General features: G+C 41.1%; 1 protein-coding gene across 1 annotated transcript in view; it reads right to left on the bottom strand.

Annotated features, from left to right (window-relative positions):
• The window catches only part of LAMB1 (laminin subunit beta 1), a 1172470-nt gene that overhangs the window by 469669 nt on the left and 676140 nt on the right, over nt 1-26661 (bottom strand). The window contains exon 21 of the mRNA XM_044088561.1: nt 14587-14811. Coding sequence (XP_043944496.1) covers nt 14587-14811 — 225 coding nt within the window. The remainder of the gene's footprint in view (nt 1-14586; nt 14812-26661) is intronic.

A 26661-nucleotide genomic window follows, 5' to 3' on the forward strand; every position in this document is an offset into this window, starting at 1 on the left:
TATGGGACAGTGTCCCTAGCGCTTTATTCTTGAGTGGCTCATTGGAAGATACTCCTGAGCACCGTGGAGCCAAAGGATGCTCTACCCCTAGAAGCCAAATCCAACTTATAATGAGTAATGAAGGTGTGAGGGGTAGCCCACGTAGCTGCTGCACAGATATGATCAACTGGTACCCTGGCTTGGAAGGCTGCAGAGGTAGACAGAGACCTGGTGGAGTGAGCCTTTATCCTGTGGGGTAAGGGTCTGCCCTCTGAGCTGTAGATGAAAGCTATGCAACTCGAAATCCAGTTAGACAATGTCACCTTAGAAACTGGTAAGCCCAATCTGGAATCAGAAAATGAAACGAACAACTGGTCTGACTTCTGAAATTCTTTGGTCCGTTGCAAATAGAAACGCAGCTGTCTGTGAACATCCAACTGGTGAAAATGGTATTCCGCTGCATTGCTATGATTGGAAAAGAAGACTGGAAGCTCAATAGACTTGTTCAATGTGGCAGAAGAACAAACTTTGGGAACAAAGGAAGGATTGGTACGTAAAGAAACCCTGTCTTTATGAAAAACTAAATAAGGTGGCTTAATAGGCAGGGCATGTAGCTCAGAAACACGTCTGGCTGATGTAATAGCTACCAAAAACACAGTCTTCCAAGACAAGTACTTTAAGGAAGCTGAATTAAACGGTTCAAAAGGAGGGGATGTTAGTTTGGATAACACAAAATTTAAGTCCCAAGAAGCCACAGGTTCCTGTAAAGGTGGTTTCAGCAAGGTGGCTCCTCTCAAGAAAGTTTTACATAACTTATGCGACATAAGGTTAACACTGGGAGATTCCAAATACAAATGTGAAATAGCCGCCAATTGTACTTTTATGGTGGCTGCTGCAGATCCCTGCTGAAAAAGCTCTGAAAGGAATTCCAGAATAATGGGAACGGGAGCGGTGTAAGGATCCACGTTCACTTTCCGTGCCCAAATAGAGAACCTTTTCCACTTACTGTCATACAGCCTTCTGGTTGATGGTTTATGTGAGGATAAAAGAATATGGGACACTGATGATGAAACATCATGAAGCCTGACCAGAGATGGAACTGGATCAGCCAAGCTGTCAATTTGAGTGTGTGGAGAGAGGGGTGTAGGGAACCGACATGTGGGTCAATAGATCTGGAACTGGGTCCAGGATCCAAGGATCGTCCAGGAGAAGAGGCTCGAGGAAGGGAAACCAGACCTGACGAAGCCAGTAAGGATAAATGAGGATCAACCTGCTTCCCAGTCGGTTGTCTTTCTGTTTCACTTTGGGGATAGGAGAGAATGGAGGGAAGGCATAGAGAAGTCCTGTGGGCCAATTGTGTACCAGAGCATCTCTGGGTGCTACCCTCGAAGGGGGAATTAGGGAAAAATAACTGCTGCACTTGGCATTGACTGGACTGGCAAAATGGTCGCAGCAAGGTTGTCCCCATTTTCGGAAAATCTGTTCCACTATTTCCCATTTCAGAGACCACTCGTGGAGCAGTAGAATTGCCCGGCTCAGCTTGTCGGCTATCACGTTGGTTGTCCCTGGAATGTGTGTTGCCACCAGAAAGCGCTGGGAAGAAATCGCCCATTCCCAAACTTGCATGGCCTCTCGACAGAGTAGGTAAGATCTGGTACCGCCCTGTTTGTTGATATACCACACAACCGACATGTTGTCCGATTGTATCGCAATCGTCCCTGGAGAAAGAAGGTCCTGAAGTGCTTGCAATGCCAGAAGCACCGCTCTCATCTCCAGAACGTTGATATGCAGATGAGCCTCAAGTTCTTGCCATGTGCAGTCGACAGTCCTGCCCAGATAATGCCCCTCCACCCGACCTGGGAGGCATCCGTGGTCACAGTGGCAATGGGTTGGGCAGGCACAAAGGGAGCTCCCATGAACAAATTGTTGGGGACTATCCACCAATGAAGGTCCTTTTTGCATGATTCTGTCAGCAGAATAGAGTGATTCAGCGGTGGATATTGGAACGACCACTGGGAAAACAGGAGCCATTGAAGGATTCTCATATGCAACCTGGCTAAAGGTATTAACAGAATGGTTGAGACCATCATTCCAAGAAGTTGAAGAATCCACTTTGCTTTGACCTTCCAAAGTGGGAGAAGTCGCTGAACTTGTGAGATGAGGTTTTGTGCTCTTTCGGCGGGAAGACGAACTGTCATATCCACTGTGTGTACCTCTGCGCCTATAAAAATTACAGACTGTGAGGGCAGTAATGCAGATTTTTCCCAATTTATGGAGATCCCTAGTTGAGCACAAAGCTGGATGGTGGTGTCCCTGTTTTGGAGAAGTAGATGCCTGGTGGGGGTGGTCAGGAGCCAGTCGTCCAAATATGGAAACACCTGGAATCCCTGAGGTCTCAGGTGAGCTGTCACTACTGCCATGCATTTGGTGAAAAACCTGGGGGCTGTGGTGAGATCAAAGGGCAGAGCATGAAACAGATAATGACTGACTCCCAGCCGGAAGCGCAGATACCTCCTTGATGCCTTGTACATTTTTATATGGTAGTGGGCGTCTTGGAGATCTAGAGAGCACATCCAATAGTCTTTCCCAAACAACGGGAGTATCGACTGCAGTGTTACCATCCAAAACTTGTCCTTTTTCATGTATTTGTTTAATCTGCTGAGGTCCAGTCTCTGGTTCATTTTGGGACTAAAAAGAACCTGGAGTAAGTTCCAGATCCTATCTGGTCTGCTGGCACGGGCTGGATGACTCTTTTTGAGAGCAACTTGTTGATCTCCACAGTTGCCTGATCCCTGTGATTGGGTGGAACATCTTGGATCTTCTTGGGAACAAATGGTGGAAGGGAAAAGGGTATGATATAGCCTCTGGTAGCAACTCTTTGTACGCACTTGTTTTGGGTTATATTTAGCCAGGCTTCTGGATACAAAGAAATGCAACCCCCAAATGGCCCCAGAGAAATGCAGTCGGGCCCCACATCAGCAGTGCTAATAAGTCTGCCCTCGAAAGGAACCATGGCCTTGCTGATATTACAGACTGCCCCTGCCTCTAGGGTGACATCTACCATTTCATCCTCCTCTGCCTCTGAAGGAGGATTCACTCTGTGTATCTGGAAAGGCCCTCTGGGAATTTTTGAACCACATCTTACCTCCCCTTTGACCTCTGGGCTATGGTCGAGAGGGAATGGTAAAACGGACTCCCATGGCAGAGAGAGTCTTTCCTTTCTGTTCACACCAAGTGAATGTATCTTTCACCTTGGAACCAAACAAGGAGGAACCATCAAATGGGGCGTTGGTGAAGGTGGACTTAAACGGCTCCGCAAAATCACACACATGCATCCAGGAGTGGCGGCTAAGGGAAACTCCTGAACCCGCTGCTCTGCTCGCTCCATCAGCCACATGAGATATGAGCCACATGAAGGAGTAAACTACGGAATTTAGGGTGGACAACTGAGCAGAGATCCTATCCAGGACTCCCTCAGGTCAAGCACCCTGTATGGAATCTCCTAGCTCCTTGAGGAGATCCCTCTGCAACCTCATGAAATGGGTAAGATAGTTCAGGGATCGAACGCTGAACTAAATACACGCTTCCCAAATCTGTCCATCTGTCGAGACTCCTTGTTTGGTGGATGAACAGAGGAATAAGTCTCCGCCAACTCCTTCTTCATGGCTTCCCCACCACCACTTAGACAAGAATTCTTTTTCAGGAGGGTCAGACAGGAACTTATTTGGTCTTCTAGGTTCTGGCTCCATGGCATCGGGAGTATCCCACACTTTCCGACTAACCAGATCCATTAGCTCATCGAAAGGTGGAGACACCCAAGAGGTAGAGGGTTGAGACCCGAAAGCCTTCAGGTACACCGACTCCTCATCAAAAGGGTTGACAGTGGGCCAGTCGCACCTCTGTTTAAGGATCTCTAGAATGTCCTTAAAGGACACATCAGAGGACGACTTCGAGGTCAGTGTCCAATGTCAGAGACTCATCCTGGGAGTCAATATGCTTCCTCTTGCATACTCCCTTTCATGGGGGCTCCTCAAAGGGACCTTCTGGGGATGCCCCAGAAGAATGGGGGCCACCAGCCGATGGCTCCTGAGGCTGTGGGTATCTGCTGTCTCCGGAGAGAGTAGGGACTGAGACTGAAGTGGGAGCCCTGGAGGGAAGAGTGCTTGTACCACTGGCAGGGGCTGTAGATTGTGATAGCACACTCCTCATCACCTCAAAAGCAGTCCTCTCTGGCTCCGAAGACCGTCCCCGCTCTGAAGAGACAAAGGACGGTGCCAGAGTAATCGGTTCTGAGATAGATGCAGGGTCCGAGCTCACCCTGGCGGAAGCACCGAGAGGAAGGCTGGGAACTGATGAAGATCGATTCACACCCTCCCCCTCAGCGCCGACAAAAGAGCTTTGGTCCCTGGACACGACGGACGGAGCCGAATGTATCAGAGCCAAGCTTGGCTCCAATGCAGCAGCAAAGGGAGGTGGAACCGAGGGTTCCTCCATTGGTAACAAGCACTCTGGCTCCGAAAAACCAACATGGCTCGTTGGAGGAATCACGGATGGAGACAACACTGGTTTGAGTGGCTCCGGAGCCGATTGGGTCAGAGCCAACAAAAATTTAGGCAGGGCAGACGACCTGAGGAGTCTCAGTACTACCCTCTCCACATCTTCTTCCGAAAGACTCTTGGAAGACCTGGAAGATAAGGTTGGGGATCTCAACCTATCAGACACTGGAGATTTGACCATCAAAGAGACCGGTAGGGACTCTACAGACTGGCTCCGAGAAGCAGAGTCAACTATTTGCAAGGATTCAACAGTCAGCACCGAAGTATCTGTGACCGACTCTGAAACCAAAGTGCTCTCCTTTGGCTCCGAGGGCTGAGGAGTCGAGGAGGCAGGTTTTATTAATTTGGCAGGTGGCTCCGAAACACTAGCCGGTGCTGGAGAAGGCCTTTTTGAACCTTTAGATTTTGAGTCAGATCATGACTTCAAAGATTTAGAAGAAGAATCCGAAGAACCAGACAAAACTTCCTCGAAGGCTGGCTCCAAAAGACCCCTGAGTATCAGTTTGTTCTTTCTCTCCTGCAACACTCTAGGAGAGAAAGCATGACAGAACAAACATGATTCTTGCAAACGGATGGCTCCCAAACAGTAGACACAGCTACTGTGGCCATCGGTCAAAGACATTTTCTGGGAGCACTTCATACATTTTTTAAACCCAGAGGGTTTGTGCTCCTTGCTATCCTTAGACATTGCAACCCACAAGCAACCAGAGGGAAAGAGAAAGAGAATAACGGAGGACTAGGTCCTCTAACTAAAATGGGCCTAGTCCTGCAGAAGAATTACCTGAGGACTAGGTCCTCTAAGTTAAACGGGCCTAGCCTGGTGTAAGATAGAAAACTAGATATTCCACTAAACAATAGACGGATTCAGTCACACAGGAAAAATTTTAAATAAAATACAGTGGAAGCAACACGAGGACTAGGTCCTCTAAGTTAAACGGACCTAGCCCTGTGAAGAACCGGGTCTTCTAATTCAAACAGACCAAGAAGGCACAACACACACACACACACACACACACACACACACACACACACACACACACACACACACACGCTCAAGGGTAGCAAATTAACAACTGTAAGAAATTAAGACTTAGCGGGTCCCCGCTAAAGACCACCAGTCAACAATAATCGCTTGCCAAGAAAATAATCAATAGGAGCCCCTATTGATTAAAAATGGTGAACTCGCCAAATTAACTCTCTAGACAAGAAAACGCAACTGCGTCTAACTACTGATATACAGGAGACTACTAATACTAGTCACACAAGGCCACAAGGCAATTTAGGTAAATCCTAACTGTAAATAATAGGAAAAGGCGAAACCGCAAAAACTAACGATTTAGGAAAAGCGCAATTGCGCCTAACTGCTGGTACACAGGATACCACTAATACGGTCACACAAAAACCACAAGACAATAAAGCCCTATAATGTATATATTCAGTAACTATGCTAAAAGATACTAGAATAATGAAAATTGCAAAAACTTAGCCAGAGCACATCCAAACTCATCGATGCAGCAAACGAGATCTGGGGATTGCACTGGTGCACCATGGGATACCTGCTTAGCCACGAGCCAACCAGAAGTCTTCGAGCTTGAAAATCGTCCGAGTCGGAGCCGAGGATCGGCTCCAAACCCATATGTAAAAATGAAGGTGAGATTGGACTACCTAACATTGAAAATTTCAGGAGTCGGTTCTGCTTCGGGCACCTAACGGCAAGAAAGACTGATGTAATGGCGTCGGCTGCATGCCTTATACCCCTGACTACCTGATGTCATGGAAGATGAGACAGAAACTGACGCAGGACCCAAGACTTTGACAATCAGGCCGACTGAAGTCTACTGCAAGCAGATAACTCCAAATGTGATGACTGCAACAGTGAAATACAAAGAACATCAAAGGTACAGTGGACAACTACATAAGCCATATTAAGGGTCTTTTCCAGAACCTCCTTGATTTTTTATTCAGGAATACTTTTCAGCTTTTCCAATGTCTGTCCTAAAAAGGATAACAGAAACTGAGATACAGGAGACAAAGGAACACATTTTGTCTGAACATGGTGACAGATGTCTGCTTACAGGACAAATTGGACTTAAATCTTAGCTATACCTACTGTCAGCTTATCCTGACTGCTTTGTTTTATATATTTTCTCAGGAGCACATTTAATGCAGTAGATTAACTTCTTTGCAGCTGTGAGGCTAAACTGCTAATTTTAGATCCATTTGGTGATCTGGCGTCCCTGTATGATGCAACAGATTTGTGGGAGGTGTATTTTGCGAGTGGTGTGGATACTGAAACAAGGTGATTCTTTCTGAGTGCTCTGGTTTGCCCAATGTCCTTCTGCAGTGCTAGAACTTTAAAGGAGGCCTGCTCTGTGAGCAAAAAATAGGTGCTTCCTGCTGTAAGTTTCTTTTATTCTAATTTTATTGAGATCTTCAGGTGTTGGATTTACTCAGCTTTTGAAGCTGACTTTTTGCAATTTTTGGCAGTGATATATCCAGGAAGTCAAGTGTGTTTAGTCCACGAATCATGAATGATGCAGCACATTTAGAGAGTCCATATTTGTCCTTCAAATGACAAATGTATGTTGCAGCACTGCAATGTGACATTATTACTGTTACAAGCTGTGACAGTTGATGGGCTTTTTAAAGTAATGGAATAATTACACAGATGTAGTTCATTACATTTTATGGAAGTCTACTTTGTTGTCCTCACTGGAATTCCTTATTTTGTGCTCCATGGGAACATGCATTTTCTGCTTTACTCAAGATTATTTATCATGAAAAATGTTTTTATCTCAGTGAAGTACATTTACTTAAATGAACATTTAGCCTACCATGGCATTTATGTATGACGGCCTGAGGCATCTACATGATCCAACACTCGAGTGCTAACACATCTGTACACTGCACACACACACACACACACACACACACACACACACACACACACACACACACACACACACACACACACACATTCCATCTTAAGCCATCATTGTGCCTGTATAATCCTTGAGCACAATCTTTTGTTTTGTTCACTCTGGATAAACTTTTAAGACATTGCATATTTTTGGAAGTATTTATTACTGCAGCATCACTTTTTCATAGAGAAGTTATTGTTTCCTCACTTTTTCTTGAGAAGTTATTGTTTCCTCGGGATTTACCCAGGATCACAAAACATACCTCTCAGCTGGATCATGTAAGAAAGATTATTCTTCCTCTTAAAAAAAATATATGGTCTTATGAAACCATAACATCCACAAGGTGTGTGTGTGTGTGTGTGTGTGTGTGTGTGTGTGTGTGTGTGTGTGTGCGGGTGTGCGTGTGTGTGTGTGTGTGTGTGTGTGAAACCAGAAATCTAGATTAATCTTAAGTTTATACCTAAACTTAATATAAACAAAACCAGATGTTTAGACAGTGTGATTGCCTAATATGTCTGCCTTTGTGCCATAAACTGCAGGATGCAATCTCACTAACAGATGTAAAAAGAAATATTCTATACCCCTTTGGGAGAAAAACAAGCAGAAAATAATGATTTGTGCAGGTGTGATATCCACAGTCAAGACTTATTTAGAGATGTGTCAAAATGTCCACTTTACCCAGTAATGACATTTAACATAAAAACTGACATTCAGTTTCAACGTGACATAGACATACACACTCATGGGAGTGAGCACCTCTGGACCACACTATTTGTGCTGCTTTCGCTCCCATGCTGCAGACTGTGTTGTTTGTGTGTAATACAGACGGAAAGTATTGAACTAAGGGATTGGGACGGAAATGGATTCCGTTGACTTGGGAATATTTAAGAGTTTGTCTTGTACTGCCAAGTTTTTAAAAGCTCATTGTAACAAAGTACTATATGTTGAAGGGAATCTTGGCCACAGCTGTGCTATCTTGGCTGCCCTCAAGGAAACAAGGCTTCCACATAGTATTGGATACCTTTGTCAGGCCTCATCTGGTAAACATTTCAGGGTAGTTTCAAACATATGTTGTATATAAATGCCAAAACATTTATTAAACAGTTTTGGGTGGTAACATAAATGAGTATGCTGCTGTTTACTTTCAGTCCAGGTGGTACTGGTCTTTACCTTTTGTTTTAACAGTGTTATGCATTTCTCATTTACTTGTGACTGTACTTAGTGCAGCATTAAAACCAGTAATGTGGGAAAAGTACCTGTAGCTTCGCATTGCTGTTAATGTCTAGAAGTAGTCAGATCTGACATCAGAGGTCTTTTCCAGTGGATAATATTGGGATTTGCTGTTATGGCAGCTTTACTTTAGCACTTTCTGAAACTTCTTCAGCTTCCTCATTCAGGGGTGGAGAAGTGAGATGGGGTTAAGCATCTCCAGATGGCATATGCGATCATGTGATACTGCATAAGGCAGTGCATTCATTCTGTGCACTCCTCAGTTCTTAATGCTACTCATACACTTGATGGCAAGTATAATACATGTCGTGGAAACTGCCCACATATGATGCCTAAATCACATAAATTATTGAACTGTTCTTGTATTTGTGAGATCATTAGCTGAGGCCTGCCCCTGCATGGAAAGGAGCATGATATAAAGAATTGGCATAAATGCTACTTCTTCGACCTGATCATCTGCAGGGGATGTAAAGAAATGATCAAGACCTATATCACCCCAAGGAAGATGGCAATAGAACACATCTAAGGAGGCACTTGGCCATGACAGATGTAACATCCGTGCACTGGTCCAGCAATCAAGGAGCCTCAACCCTCACCACTAACTCCAGTGAGGGGCATCCATATAGGGAAAGGATAATAAATACCCACACAGTAAGGTACAATTTTTCTTTAGAGCACACAAGGATCACAGTCAGTCTGGGGGTGGTCAGTCCCTTTCTCTCCAGGTCCCCAATAAGACTCCCCACTGGCATAGCTATAGGGTCCAGATCTCAGCCTAGTGGGCAAGCTAAAACCTCCAGCACCCTCTTTGTCCAACCAGTACTTTGTGTCTCTACCCAAGTAGCTGACACACACACACTTTGAGATAGTTTATACAACCACACAGACACTCCTGGGGAAGGCTGGCACAGGTTCTCCAGCTGTGCCCCTTTTACCCAGACTATACCATAGAAATCACTGCCACCACCCACTAATATTTATCAGCTACTCAAAGGCCCTTAAAAGGGTGCCCGACTATTACTGTGCAATATTAAGACTTATTTGGAGTGACTTGGCACAGCATCACTATATGCATGCAATGTACTCTTAGAGCTTAAATTATCTCTACACAAAACAGCCACAGTTGAAAGGTTTAAAAAATATTTACTAATAAATAATAAAAACACAAAACAATACTTCTTACTACACAGTGCTAGTCAAGAGTTCAGAGATCAATCACAGGGAAATACTTAAAATACAGTAGCAAAAGTTCTGACATCACAGGAAAACAAACTAGTCTAATCTTCCTATTTCCTAGCTATATCTAAGAGAAAACACAGTTCTAAATAACTTACATATAGAACAGGCAGAGTGGTGAGCTGAATGTTCTCAAGACAAACGATCTGAGCTCTCTGATTCTCTCTCTTTAAATTGATAACACAGAGCTGCTTCACATGACATCATTCTTCACACTTCTCTGATGTTCCCAGGCTAACAGAAACTACATTTACATTCTTTACACCTGGTCAAAAACCAGAGCAATAAAGGACATTTATACATGTAAATTCTAGCCATTAATTCTGGCCTTAAAACAACAGGCAGGATGCCTACCTCTAGACATATCGGCTCTAAATTTTAACATCAAAGACAGTCATAAAATGCTTGACTTAGCTTTCTTACAGCAGAGTGCACTGTTGTTACATTTTTGCAGCTCAATATCCAATGCAGTCTTTTCACATTTAAGAGAGCAAGCCTGTGGCTTACATTAAGATTTACAAATGACAGAATTATCTACAAAATTTTATCTGGCTAGGCTGGCAGCCTTTACCTATCTTCACAACAGGTCTGACTAATGCCTGGAAAAAAATGTACTCATTAACAATATAATCCTGCACCCATGAGGGAAAATCTCATCAGATTTCAAACTGTGTACATGCAGCCAATATAGGGAGTCATCCTCATGGGCTCAACTAAAGGATGATAACTTGCCACAGTCTTCAAAACCCATACATGTCTTCTTCAACTTGGTATGAGTGTGTGTGTGTGTGTGGAGTTGAGGAATAGACCCCCCCTAATCTCCAGTTCAACCAATGAACTTACACCGTGGAACTCTGGCACTGTATTATTTAGGGTGCCACATTTTCAAATGCCCAAAGTGCAACATTTTTTAAGGAAATGCAGGTTTTGCAGGACAAACCACACCTACAACCAGTGCAAACGATTGTGCTGCATTTCTGTGCCAAAATAAAAACTCACTCTTGGAGAATTTGATTTGTTTATGTTATTTCATATAAGTTGTTTCATATAATATTACTGTGCTTCATGTACAAAATAAGTGATTTTATGCAACTAAATTCTTCATCATGAAATCTCAGGACATTTGCAATTTTGCATTTTTTTTTTTAGGACACAGGTGTCAGAACACGGTCTACTCCACAGAAAAAGGAAGAGGTGGTAGCCCTACTAGTGAATACTTCAAATAAGCTAAGTGGCACCGTCAGGCTCTGGACATCTTAAAGTGAGGGCCAGTGCTACACATCTTGCACTTTTCCAAGATTATTGTTTGGGGTGCACTAATTATGGTTGTCTCTATGTTGGTCAATGACCCAAGCAAGTTCAATTCCACATTAGTTAAGGGATACTGTTTCATCCACTAATCTGGTTGTCTACCTCACCAAGGGATTAACTTTCCAAGTTAAACTACTCAGGATTTACTATATCAAACAAATTTAAATGTGTTTTTTTTTGCTGGGGACATGCCCTCCTGCATCCTCCTATACTCCTGTATTTATATTATACATCCCAACTCCACAAATGCAGAAACACAAAGAAGGGTGAAGGAGTCACTGCTGGCTCATACCTGGGAGATGGCATTGGCAATCATTTCTTAAAGGAAAAAGCGATCAACAACTTTAATGTGGGGGGAGCTGAACTTGGCAACTGGATCTCAGAGAGTTGGGTTCACAGAATATAGCTGTTTAGCTCATAAGAAAAACGTGTTACACACATTACTGTCCAAATCAGAAATTCTCAACTTTCAACAACAAATTCAGCTTCTTTGGGGAGACCCATGACTATTTCATGGAAAACACAGGCAAGACTGAAAATGCTGAGTACTTAAAACAATAATGGTATTTTTATGTGGGTTCAATATAGGAAGATGACATAAAAAAGTAAATGTCTGAGACTGTAAGTTAATAGTAAAGGAATAATTTACAATGAAAAATATTGGTTATTTCAAGTATGCGTGTGTGCATGTGTGTTGCCAGGGGGCTGCTTTTTTTGTGGAGAGGCCAAATGTAATATTTTGATATCTAGGGAAAGCTAAATGAATTTTCTTTGATTTGAAGAATCTCACTTTGACTAAGTCCAACTTCCAACCCAGCAGCAGCACACTCCTGTTTGATGCCAGAAAGATCAGAATGCCATCACTTCTATGCCCCTCCTCCCACAATGGATGCTTGGATACAATCTCCTATACTGACAGTATAGAGCAGCATTACTCTGCATCATTTGATAGATGTGCTCCTGAGGTGAGGTCCTTCTGATGAGATACTAATCTGTTGTCCCATCTTCCTCAGCTCAGGTGACTGTAAAATATCTAAATGTACTTAAGGAAAACAGCGTGGGGCTGGTTTATTAAAATACTACACAAAATCACAACAGTTATAACATATATACATTGTTTACAAGGCAAAAACAGAAAAAAAATTCATATAAATCAAGCTAAGTATCTTTGCCTTACATATACCTCTCCATTCAACCACAACATTTTATACCAATCAGTGTGCTTCAAATGTTTTACGATGTTCTAGTGACCCCACTACTTACCACACAACAAAATCCACATCTTTCTATTCATAATTTCTAAGTAACATAAGTACATTTGCATATATTTGATAACAAATACTTTCATGAGCATTATTTAATACTTTCCAATTCCATTTCATACACTTTCCTAAATCTACCCAGGCTACTTTTACCCTTTCAAATTCTAATATACAGGCCACCTGTCAGAAGTCAGACTTTCTAGTACAAGTCCCACCACTTCAAAAATAAACTGCAACTAAAACAGAAAAACAGTAAATTGTGATATTTAGTGTTAAATCTTCAAAGAAACTGCATGGTGGTGGTCACCATTCTGCATCTCCATTGGACAGGACTATGCTTCCACACACCTGATGATTACATATACTAACATCAAGATTGCTGTACACCTGACGAAGGGGAATACACAGATATTACAATTTCTGACTTATTGTATGTCTCCTTCATTTATACCTGACATACTACAATCTCTTGGACTCTAATTTCTGTACTCACATTTTTAACAGGCTCCCATCAACTTACACATAGTTATCTTTTCTGTTATCCTTAATATTATACAGACCCACCTTCTCTTCTTCATGTTTCCTTATCTGCCACTTTTCCACATTTCCCTATATGCTACCTTTAAGAATAACACTAATTTATTCCCTTTCAGGTGTAGCACCATATTAAAAAAAATCATCTTTAAAGAAACGCAAAACAATATTGAAAAGTTGTTTCCTGAATGCCCTCCATTCTACATTTACACATCCTTTACTTACATTTTTCTTATACTTACCCCCCCCCCCCCCCAGTCACACATACACCATTCTGTAGTATTACCTATATATTTAACATTTGTTCACTGGGAATGTACGACTGGGACAGAGCCCATTTTCAGTGGAGGTCCAAGGAGAAACACTCCAGATGCATGTCTGTGAAATGTGGGAAGAAAACAGAGCATCCAGAGAATACACGGAGGACATGCAGACTCTGAACAGAAGGCGCCCTAGCTGAAAATCAAACCGCAGATCCTCTTGCTGTGAGGTGACAACGCTAACCACTGTGCTACTGCACCGCCCTCATGTCTCAAAATACTATGAGAACCTCATTCCTTATTGCATGATAACACCCCACTCATCTCTACCCATAAATGCTGACCAACTTAGCCCTTGTCAGTATGAATACCACCCCGATCTCTCATGAAAACAGGTAATGTCTAGTGGCTCTACCTTTCCCTATATTCTGTTTCAGATGTGTTTTAGGGATCTTTCCTGTTGATTACTTTTTGTGGCATTAATATATTTAGTTGAAAGCTCAATGTTTTTCTATGTACAGCAGAATCAGTACTTGTATGAGACCACCATATGCTGTCATTTACAGTTTATGGTTACCCCAATGATTGTGTGGTGACCTCTAGTAAATTTAAATAAGGGGTGTGGTATGGGTGAAGCCCCACATACAGAGAAGTAGGAATGTTGTTGTAAAAACTCTTGATTAGGAGTTTTTATATGTATATAAATTGATACAACATGACTTGTAGAAATGTTAATCAAAGGAAAACAGAAGTGTGGGAATACGATCAGTATAAATAAATAAACCTGAAGCCTAGCTGCAAGTAGCTTTGGAGTGGCTATGAGCCTGGAACGTGACAGTCTAGATGCAAAACATATACCAAAGCAAATGAACAACAGTTTGCAAACCAGCCTGCAGGGAATGGCTGAATTACAAAGACCTCCAAGATTTACAGCTATCCTTACTTTTCCATTCACCCTCCAGCTTTCTACTGCAATATGCCCAGTAAAAAAGCTGACATAAAGATGGCAAATATCCCTGGACAACTTTTAAACAAACAATGCAATGTGCATAATTTAAAACAATAATTAGATCAGAAATTCTTGCATGATGAAATCAAAAAGCAAAATAATTTGCAGCATGGACACTAACTCTCACTGTTATCTACATGCTGCATATAAGATCCTGACCAGCAACCACTTGTAATACTTTGGTTTAAAGAAGCAACTTTGTATAAAGTTTGCTGTGTTTCTTCTGTATCTCATTCAGTATGATTACAGTTAAAATACCCATTTTTACTAAGCAGCTGTACCACTTACGTCTGCAGTCCTGTTGCTTTGCATCCCCGTAGTAGCCAAGTTTACACTGCTGGCAGAATTCACCTTCAGAATTGTACAAACACTTCAAACAGGCACCAGATCTCTTGTCACAGGACTCTGGGTCGAGCATGTCAATGTTGTTGTTACACTGGCATGGCTGACAGAAACCACCAACCACGTCAGGGTTCCCAAAATATCCAGAAGCACATTCATCACACCTTGGACCTATTGAACAATAAATAAGTTATGTTGTAACAATCTGCTGGCAATTTTTCATTCTGTAAACATTTGGTGAAAAAACTAAAATTCATAATGTTTACTAAAAAGTAATGTAAACACAATGTGCTGCCAACTCGTCAGAAACAGATCCGAGTTAAAATTAACTAAACATTTTATCCACCAGATAAACCCTAGGACAGTAAAAATGACTGCATAAGGTAACAATCTAAAGGCAGTTTAGCACAGAAAAATGGCAATTCTGTATCAATTTCAAACACTCCCAAGAAATTAAAACATTACTTTAATTTAATATAAATATTACAACTGCATATTCTGTACCTGTGAGCTCTGAAAGCTACATTAATGTTTAAGCTTCTCAAAATACATCAAGATATATGACACTTATGTCTTACTACATATAATACCTACATTGGAAACTAGCTAGAATGCTAAAGTAACCATGTCATTAATTACTGCCTAACTGAAGTTATGCTGATGAATTTGTTGTTTAGCAGCAAGAAATGGGATAATGAATGGATAATATAGAAATACTTATCAGGAACTATACTTCGAGAGGTGTACAATTATGACCATTACAGCTTCACTCCTCCAGGTCACAATTACTACTGTATACTTCGGAAAGTAGAATTCCACTGTAAACATTACTAGATATACAATACCTAAAATCAGTTGGAATTATGGTAAGACTTACTTCGGGTTACTTTAGGTTTGATCCAGAGAATGAATACCGAAGATAGGAGGGAATAAATCTATACCACATCTAACAATCATGCCAGTTACTACAGCTATCATACTATGCAACAGTGTTTCTGTTTTACAAAATTGTACTACTGCTGCTTTTTTGTGACTGATTTTGTCTGTTTGAGTAAGGCAATGTGCATTTCTTCTGAACTTTAGGTCAGGAACAAAGTATTATGTTTAGAAAAACAAGTGAGTTATTTATTTAATTAATTTAATTTATTTATTTAAATGATCTTTTATTGGGCTTTTAAGTAGAATTGAAAAAAATGGTAATGTTTGACTGCAAAATGAGGAAAGTAAGCGATTTTGCTTTGTAAGCAGCTTTAATAAGAGAGGCAATATCAAACTCAATTTTACAGTTTAGGGTGACTAACTTGGTCCAACAATCAATTATGCAGCTAATAATAATCAATTAATCAATAAATAAACAAATAAAAAGACTAGAAGCCTAAGTTGCTGAAAAACCTGTTTTTGTGAAGAGAAGGGCGCACAGTGGTAATGAGTGCTGTTAGTGACTCATACCTCTTAACCTTCAGACATCAACAATCTAGACAAACGCCCATGAAAAGTAGGTACATCTGGCCAAAATATAGACACTAATAAGCATAAGTGTTGCATACCCGATAACCACTCACTCCAACAGTGTTGTGGGATACCATCACTCAGAAACACAAGTTTAAAAAAACAAAATGACAAAATCAAGCAAACTATAACCAGAATAATCACACTTTGTTTATATTAACATTTGAACTTACACAAAACTAAAATGTATTTTTTTACAAAAAATCAAATCAAATCATCTAACTTGTATAAAATTAAAATATAATTTTTTAATAAAACTTAAAATCATACAAGCTCTAACTATTAAACTTGCATCAAATTAAAATAAACACAAATGAAATAAGCTCTGCTTATACTGTCTTCTGTTCGTTTGTGTCTAGGTTTGCTTGTATGTGTGTCTATGCGTCTCTTTTGTGTGCTTGAGTCTGTCAGTTTGAGTCTGTACATTTGTGTGTCAGTGTCTGTCTATGTCCTTTTGTCCATATGTGTCTCTGTTTAGTATACTTTCCACATATTTCCTTCAAGAAAGGTACATAGTTAAGCACTAAAGCCATGTTTCATGTAGCCTCCCTATGTCAATTCAATGAATACTATTAAACTCTGTGAGAAGCCATTTTTTACAGGCATTGAGCCTGAGAACTGACAGAATAATAAGAAAATCAGTCACTCATGTCAGGTGTCATGAGAATAAAGGAAAAAGTTAGAAAAAAAATGCTTTCAGCCAGCAGTTTCCACTGGCTCTGTTAACATGTTAACAAGTCCCAAGAAACTGTTGGGAACAGCATTGTCTCTTGCCTTGACTTATCAAAACAGTACACTATTTGTCCACTCCCGGCAGTTGGCACAAATACATCTCATACTAATTTCTGAATATTTGTAACATTTAAGCAATTTCTTTCAAGGCTGCCAAGATTAGTCTCACAACACAAGTTGGCTTTGATTTTTTTCTGTTTTCCCCTATATTTAAGAAAGTAAATACTTCATTCCTCAGCTATTATCACAAACATCATTATCATCACAAATGTATAATGAATATAAACTGCAAATAAAATGTTAATTGGGATATAACAGAAGAAAAATCTGCAGACAAAAACAGTTTAATAATGATAAGGAACAAATTTTGAAAAGTGTTAATTAACCAAGTTCTAAAACAGCCATCACCAAAATTAAAGCACATATGCTGCGCAGGCAAGTGAAAATGTTTTGTTTGTGTACAGAGATCATAGCACAACAAAATAATACAAACATTACTTTAACATGTAATGGTATTAAATAATATTTTAAGTGTTTAGAATGTTACAGGAGATTCAAATTCATTACTCCTGCAAATTCAAATTTATAGTTTAATCTACATATCTACAGTGCGCATTAGATAATAGTATATAATATATATTTTTTAATACCACCTCTCAGCACCTTAAAATATCTCCTTGCAACACACTCAGTGAAACTGCTGCTAGCCCACATATTATTGTATATCCAATCCAATAATCTCCATAATATTTTTCTGTTGCCTGGCCTGGGTTATGTTTCAGTTTTACTTACTAATTTTACAATCTTCTCATCTTGCTGGGGGTGTGGAGTGGACCAGTATTTTTGCTTCCTGTTCCTTCCTGGCTCAGTCATGGCTAGCTGGCTTGCATCTGCATAGGAATCTGTCAAGCTAACTGCTCTTCTTTTATTTCCTGACTGTCCAACTAGACTAGAGGGTCCAGTTGCAGTAAAACTTCAGAAGTCCTTCCAATGTGTTTTGGTGCTATGCCGCGTACACACAATTACGCAAAGTTTATTACTCGCGTAACTTGCCTGATTACGTTTGCTTATTTATTACTTTCCTGATGGCTAGTTGTTCACCTGCAACACTGTTATGGCTCTGATGTAATCCCATTCATCCTTGAATACTGATGACACAACCCAGGGCACACTAGTATTGTATAACGTAAATAAAAATGAAAGACACATCGGAATTCAAAGGGGCCATTCAGGAATTCGTGTCACACTCTTATTTTCATACCTAAAAAGCGAACTTTCCGCAAAATCTGGGACAGTTGAAGGTATGCAGGCAGGAACTGTGTGTTCTTATCTATAATTCTATGAATTTTTCTTCTCTCTTTCTGAAGTATGTTTATGATATATTCTGACTACCCATGCTGCCTACATCAGTTTTGGGTCTAGATGATTACAACACACTCTGCCATCTTTTCCTTGCTGATTGTACGGAATTTCATATCATCATTCCTGTTGGTCAGTTTTGCACTGTTATCTGAACACTGGATTCTGATCAGTATCATCATATTATTACTCTATTTTTTTTCAAACACCTTTATTGAATTATCACTAGCGACACAGGCAAATTTACATTCCTATAAAAGTAATCAAACTATATTAATATAACAAACATTATACTTCACATATATTACTATATATCATAAGCAATATTACATAAATTATTCAATTCCTGCCTTTTTTTGAACAAGAAACATCTTTATTAAACCACCGCTTACAACACAGGCACTCATACATTTATATAAATGAAAACAAACCACACAGACAGAATCCTAATTGCAAGCATTTTACATCACAAACCACACTGACACACTACCAGTTGCAAACATTGTACATCACTTATAATCTGCCCAATCTTTCTCACTCAAACATTACATAGCTCATTTAAGTCCTGCCACCTTTTAAACCTCATTCGTCCCTTGTATGTATTGTTCCCACAATTCCCATTTTTTCCTATGTAGTTTGATCCTACCCTTTTCTAAAGATCTCAGTTCCAGTTGTTTTATCTCTTTTACTATATTCACGACTTCCATTACAGTTGGTTTAGATTTTGATTTCCATTTTCTAGTAACTGCTTTTTTGGCAGACACCAGAATTAGACACAGCAAGGCCTTACCATGTCTAGGCAGTTCTGATTCTGTATCACAGCTCAAAAAAACAAAAAAATAATTTCCCTCGTCAGACTAATCTGCCCACCCAGCATCTCCGACACTGCATCTCGCAGGGAATCATTAAAGTCTGCCAACTCACCACACTCCCAGAAAATATGTTCCCAATTATCTCTTTCTTCCCCTTCACACCTCCAACATTTGCTGTCTCCCTGAGGAAAAATTATCTGGAGCCTACTTGGGGTATAAAAATATCTATGTAAACATTTCTGTGCAAAAATCTTAAATTTTCTAGATTCTGTGACATATTTGGGAGACATAGATATATCTCCCATTGTTTCTTTGTGAACTGCTTGTCCAATTTGTCTTCCCAATCCTTTCTAACCTCCTCTAATTGATTTTTATAGTTATAATGCACTATTTTATATGCTCTACTAATTTTTCTTTTTTAATGGCAGCTTCTATTCTAGATTCTATTAAAAACTATACTAGAGCTGGTCTTTCATTTAGAAACCCCTATTTCTTTGTCTTTGCCTATACTCTGATATCAATCCCTGATAGGAAAGGCAATCTCTAACCTGCAGTCCAAATAAATTCTTGGTGTCTTCTCATTCTATCATATTTCAATCTCTTGTTATTTGCTCCCAATATCTTGGTTCCTTTGCCAGTTTTCTCTGATAACTTCCAGCCCCCTCTTGTTTATTGGCTGTATTCCTGATTGCAATCATCCCTATTGGCAGAATCTCCTTTTTCCATTCCTGTGTTGGTTTAGTTCTTAGAATCCTTTCCGCTACTTTATCATACTATTACTCTTCATATTTCTGGTGCTTAGTGTGCTTTACTTAGGAAAATGGAAGCGATTGCTTTGGCCTGGACAATAAAGAATCACTCAATAGTGTAAGTGTACCCTTTGGCAGAACATGCCTGTTGTCAATAGAGTAGTAATCGGTTTGCAGGTGTTTACTAGGCTATTTATCTGTAATAATCTTAACACACTTAAGCTTACCCTCCCATGGCAGGTTTTGGCTCTTATATTTTACAAACAAATAACCCAGAGATAGGCCAAACAAGGATATGTTGGAACAGCTACATGTTTCCACTATTCATGAGGGAGAAGGTGCTAAACTGTGGGTGAATTTGCAGTTCCCCATCATTCTTCCAAATTACATTTGAATATGGAAGTGAACTTACATTTACCCATCCATTCATCTAAATTAAATTTGAAAACAGTAACAGATGTATTTTGCTATAGTTCTATGGTTCCACAGAAATTGTATTTTCTGTGATATAAACCTATCCCTTCAACATGATTTACTTATTTTGCAAAACAGATTGAGATCCCTTGAGCTGGTGTTTATGATACCATTGGACTTGCGGATGTGTAATAGGTCTGAAAGAATAGGGCCTCCTGAAGCTCTACATGGAAGGCAGATGCTGCTTCTGACTAGCCTGTATGATACTGAGAAGAGGGAAAAGGTTCTGAGACAGTCTGCATAATTTTTATGATTTAGGTCCTTGACTTTATAGTGAGAAAGCACTGTGGTCACTCCAGTTGTGATAAGTGTTTACATAGGTACATGCCAAAAGAGACATTATACTCAATGGTCAGCCTAATGAGCATTGAGTACAGTGCAACAATTACATCCCTGGATCTGGATGCAATAAATTTAGATAAAAGCTGTACATAGTAAATATGTGGTGATCAAACAGCAGTACATTGTTGACAGAGGTTCCCATATCCCTAACTATAGGATCAATTTTCTGGGGTGTGTTGCCAATATAATATTTGTCAATGAGTGTGGTGTGACATTTCAAGATATATTTTTGTCAATATCCCTCCAAACTAAGTGTCTCAGATTCATCTGTTCCTGGTTACCTATCATGTACTTTGGTGACCCCTGAGGCATGAGTGTTACTGAACTGGGTTCTATGCCATTTTCATTTATCACTGATGCCCTGTTTCTATCTGCTGGTCTACAACAGACTGATAAGCTGATTTTTTCCCCTGGAAGAATTTCACCCTGCTCTTATGGAGTGGTCATGATGACTTCTTAGTGGCTGGGAAGTTACCTTAATATTAAGTACCGGCTTGCATGCTGTACTGACCATCTAATTATACTGAGGATGTGCTTGACCAACCTGGGATCACCTTAGACTGAACTGTGGATAAGCTTGCTGGAATGGTTCTTAAGGCAGACACTAGATTATGTGCTGCATAGATACCATTTACTAAAGTGACTTGATTGGAACTGGACCATACAATTGTGTCAGTCTGTTGTGGAATGGATCAGCAATGAAGACTTCAGGCTTTGGTGATAATTATTTACTATGCTTTCATTTAATAGATTCAGTAAGGCACTTTTTTAACCTTTTAGCTTTTTAAAATTAAAATACTATGGCTGATGCCTTAATTGTATAGAAAGCCTCAGCATTATTAGACTCCAAGAATAAAACTGTTATCACCCCAATAACTCATACTAAACTGCTAAGCGTCAAAACTGATAACAACCTGAGATTTGATATCCACATTGCTCAAACCATAAAGAAGATTCATAAGAAACTAAGTCTACTTTACAGGAACAAACAATTTCTAACTAGAAACACAAAACTTACTATCGCCTACACTCACCTCCTGTCCACTCTCCTCCCCAGTTCTGACCAACCCTCGAAAAAAGTACAGTTGTGTACACTTACCATAAATGTAGATGTTCAAGTGTATTCACTGTTGCAGTCATCATATTTGGGTTATCTGCTTGCAGTAGCCCTCAGTCGGCCTGATTAACAAAGTCTTGGGTCCTGCGTCAGTTGCTGTCTCTCCTTCCGTGACATCAGGTCATCAGGGGTATAAAGCATGCAGCCGATGCCTTTACATCAGTTTTTCTTGCCCCAGATGTCAGGTGCCCCCAAAAAGGGGAGCAATTGTATACAAGGTTACACCTCCAACAAAAATCAAATACACCAGAAAGCTTTAAGCATAATAAACAAGAATACAGGTATAGCCAAAAGAAGTCAGGGGGTTGGAGGGAGAATAACCAGGACTGCAACACTGAATACACTCGAACATCTACATTTATTGTAAGTGTACACAACTGTACTATGTTCTTCATGTTTCACTGTTGCAGTCAACACATTTGGGTAGATTCCCAAAGCTAAGGATGGGAGGAGGAATTTAGATAGCATTAGGATCAGCTATAAGGCCCTGCAAGACTGCAGTGGCAAAGCCAGCTCTGGATTTAGAGAAAATTGGCAGATGGTATTGCTTGGTGACAGTATGTACAGAACTCCAGGTAGCAGCTTCTAGGATGCCTCTGAGAAAGGCTGTAGAGGTAGATGCATGCCTGGTTGAGTGGGGTCTGATCCCCTGTGGGATAGGTTTTCCATGGTGCTTGCAGCAGAAATGAATGCAATGGCCTATCCACTTAGAAATGGTTTGCTTTGAAATAGACTTCCCCTCTGCCCCTGCAGCAAATGCCACCAGCAGTTGTTCAGAATTCCATTGAGGTTTAGTCCTGCCCAAGTGGAATCTAAGTTGTCTGCGCACATCCAAGGAATGCAGTATCCATTCCCCTTTGTTCTGTGGATTAGGAAAGAAGGTTGGCAAATGATTAAGGGCCACACTGGATACCACCTTGGGCATGAAGGAGGGATTGGTCCTGAGGGACACCCTGTCCACATGAAAGATGATGAAAGGTTCTACTGCCATAAGGACCTGTAATTCAGATACCCTTCTTGCTGAAGTGATTGCTAAAAGGAAAGCTGTTTTCCAAGAAAGGAATTTTAAGTCTGCAGTAGCAGCTGGCTCAAAAGGGGGAATAGTGAGTTTCTCCAATACAAAGTTAAGGTCCCAGGCTGGAGTTGGAGCTCACCTGGGTGGTCATAAATTTTTGGCCCCTCTGAAGAACTGCTTGAGCAGTGGATGAGAGAAGAGGAGAGGTTCAGTGTTATAATGAGCTGAAATGGCTGAGGCGTGAATTTTGATGGAGGAGAAAGACAGGCCCTTGTGAAGCATCTCAGTTAAGTACTGTAAAATCTGAGGTAAACTGGGCACTGCTGTGCTCATCCCTTGACATTGGTTCCAGGCACAGAATCTTTTCTATTTTTCAGCATAAGATTTTCTAGTACTAGGTCTCCTTGCCTCCAAACTAATATCCATCACTGGTTTACTGAGGGATGGTAAAGGAGAGCTTAGGTAATTAGTCAGGCTGCTAGGTTCAGTGTATGAAGCTGAGGGTGCAGAATCTGGTTCTCTTGCTGAGACAAAAGGGTAGGAGTCTGAGGCAGGTGCCATGGGGCCAACAGTGACACACTGTGCAAGAGGGGGTACCAGTGTTGGCGTGGCCAGTCTGGTGCAATCAAAATCATCCTTGGTTTGTCTTATTTGATCTTTAGTAGTACTTTGGAGAGCAGAAGCAGAGGAGGAAATGCATAAACTGATAGGTTTTTCCAGCTGAAGGACAGGGCATCCACTTTCCAAGCTTGTTTGTTCCACTTTCCAAGCTTGTTTGTGGGGAGTCCTTGTGCAAAATTTGTCCAACTGACAGTTCTGTGGGGAGGCAAACAGGTCTATATTTGGGCTCCCCCACTTGCTTGTCAACATGTTGAAAATCCTTGGGTCCAGTTTCCAATCGTGTGGGTCCATGAGGTTTCTGCTTAGTTCATCTGCCAGTGTATTTAGTTTTCCTGGCAGGAATTGAGCTTGTAGATGCACTTGGTAGCTCATGGCTGTGTTCCACAATGCCATGGCTAGTCTGCAGAGAGGGTAAGAGTGTGTACCCCCCTGCTTGTTTATGTACCACATAACAGTGGTATTGTCCGTCTTTACCATTAATTGTCCTGGAAGAATGTGGTCCTTGAAGGCTGTCAGAGCATACTGTACAGCTAACATTTCTTTTTGATTGATATGCAGGTGCATTTGACTTGGGTTCTATTTGCCCTGAATGCACTTACCTGCCAGGTGAGCCCCCCATGCATAGTCTGATGCATTTGTTGGTAGGGTTTGGGCAGCGGGGGGTAGTGTGAATGGTAGTCCCTTGTTTTGGTGGCAGGCCTCTGCCCACCAAAGGAACTCTAGGCGTATGCAAGGTATGATAGGAATCATTGCTTCTAGATCCTGAGAATGTTGACACCATAGGCTTTTTACATACCATTGTACTTTCCTCATATGCCGTCTTGCATATGGAATTAGAAGAATGCAGGAGGCCATGAACCCCAAGGCTTGAAGTATTTGCTTTGCAGACAGCAGGGTTTTTGTGGCCACTTGTTTGAAGTAGCTTGTCAAATGAATTTGTTTCTCTGATGTAAGGAAAGCCATCTGGGAAGCTGTATTTAAGCTTGCTCCCAGGAATATAATTTGTTGACAGGGTACCATGTGTGATTTCTTTTTATTTATGGTGTATCCCAGACAAGTTAGCACCCTTTGTACAAAGGCCAGATGATTCCAAAGGATGTCCTGGCTTTCTGCCTGAATTAGACAGTCATCCAAGTATGGGTATATTTGAATATTTCCTTTGCCTGCAAAATGCAATGACTGGAGCTAGGCACTTTGTGAATACCCTGGGCACAGTAGATAAGCCAAAGGACATTGCAGAGAACTGATAATGCATGTAGCCTTCTTTGAAGCGTAGGTATCTTCTGCAAGATTTCCTGATTGGGGTGTGCAGGTATGCTTCCTTTAAATCTAGTGATGCCAACCAGGTGTCTTTACCTAGCATAGGGAGCAACCAGTGAAGAATCAGCATCTTGAATTTTGGAATCACCAAAAAGATGTTTAGAGTGGACATGTCCAGGATAGGATGCCATGAATTGCCTTTTCTGGGTACCAGGAAAAGTCTTGAGTAGAAACCTTGCCTCTTTTCCTCTTCTGGTACCAACTAAAATAGCCTCCATGCTTAAGAGAGAAAGTACTTGTTTTTGGGCCTCTGCCCACTGATTTGGAGGTAGATCTGGCCACCCGCTTGGTGTTGGTAACATGTGGAAGTGAAATCTGTATCCCTGGGACACTATATTTAAAATCCATTTGTCCTGGGTAATGAGTTTCCAGTTCTTTCCATGAAGAACAATCTTTCCCCCCAAAGGGGCAGACAGTTGAGAAGTGCTTGGCAGATTTAAAAAGAAGTCATTGAGACAGTTTATTGTAGGGGGGAGCTTTATTACTCCCAGATTTAGAAGTGGAGGCCCCCCACTGCTTAGTCCTGTGTGTACCCTGGAACTGAAGCCTGGAAGCTCTGCTGGATCTGGGTTTGGACTGAGAGGGTCTGGAAGAGGCAGGAAAGGACCAGTTCTTGGAAGGCCAATGCCTACTAAACCTTGGAGGTTGTACTTGTAAAAAATCTTTAACTGTTTTAAAAGATTTAGCTTTTCCTCCATCTTTTTAAGAACTTCTTCTGCCTTGTTGCCAAACAGGCGGTCCTGGTTTAAGGGAGCATCCAGTAATTTTTCTTTAACATGATCTGGCAAGGATTGTTTTTTAAGCCAAGCATGCCTTCTAAGTACAGACCCAGTTACAGCAGCCCTGCAAGATGCCTCTAGTGAATCAAAACCATATTGCAAAGCATGTTTTCCAACTTGTTCAGCTGAATGCAGTAAATCCTGTAAATCTTTATTTTCAGCACAATCAGGAATCAACACCATTTTCTGTTTGAGCAATCCAGTAATATGCTGCTGATACTTTAGCATATAAAACTGACAGTTTAAGGCCCTAATGGCTAAAGTTGCAGAAGTGTGTACCTTCTTACTCCATCTATCCAGCGCCCTGGAGTCACTACCAGAGGGGGTAGGGTTTTTGGCAGTAGTAGCTTTAATGCCCTTGGGTCCCTGTAAAATGGTCTCAGGATCCACAGTAGGATTTTTAAAAAGGAACTTGTGAGAGTCAGGGACCCTGTAATATCTATGAGGTTTTCTGGGAGCAGGAGGTAGAGAGTCAGGGGCCAAGCTAAATTCTGAAAAGACATCATCAACAATGTCTAGTACAGGAGGTATGGCTAAAGGCCTGTGCTGGGGCAGGAATAAGAAATCCCTAAGCCTCTTTTTAGAATCAGAGAAATCCTGACTTTCCCAATGAAAATGCTCCCTGAGGGTATGCAAGGTTTCACCAAAAGAAAAATCCTTTGGGGGCATGCAGAGGGAATAGAGTGCCCAGTATCAGAATCCTCATAGGTAGATAAGGGTAAACCCTGGTCATCAGAGGAAACAGAAAATTCAGAATCCTGGTCAGAAGTATCATAAGCAAACTCAGTCCTAGGTCTCTTAGGTTGGCTTCCCCTGATTAAAGTAATCAGATCTTCAGCCATTCTTATCATTTGTTTTTTAGACATAGAGGCCTGGCCATGCGGTCTGGGCTTCAGTTTTCTAGGCATGGATCGAGTTTTAGGCCTTGAAGAAGAAGATGGTGTTGGTTTAATACGCAAGTCAGTAGGCCTGAATACACCTTCAGAAGCCTGTGCCTGCACAGCGGCTCCAGACCCATCCAAGGTAGAGACATCCGCAGGTTCCACAGTTGAAGCATCTCGCGGCATACCAGACTCTGAATGGGTCTCAGTAGAGTCCTGCGAATCTGAAGTAGCGGGTATCAGGGGCTGCGAAAGTACCTCACTGAGTACCGACGAACTGGTGACTGGCTTAGGAGAAGCGTCGTCGGCAG

This window comes from Protopterus annectens, chromosome 11.part0 (genome assembly GCF_019279795.1).
Source record: "Protopterus annectens isolate FY-2018-M chromosome 11.part0, PAN1.0, whole genome shotgun sequence".
NCBI lineage: Eukaryota > Metazoa > Chordata > Ceratodontiformes > Protopteridae > Protopterus > Protopterus annectens.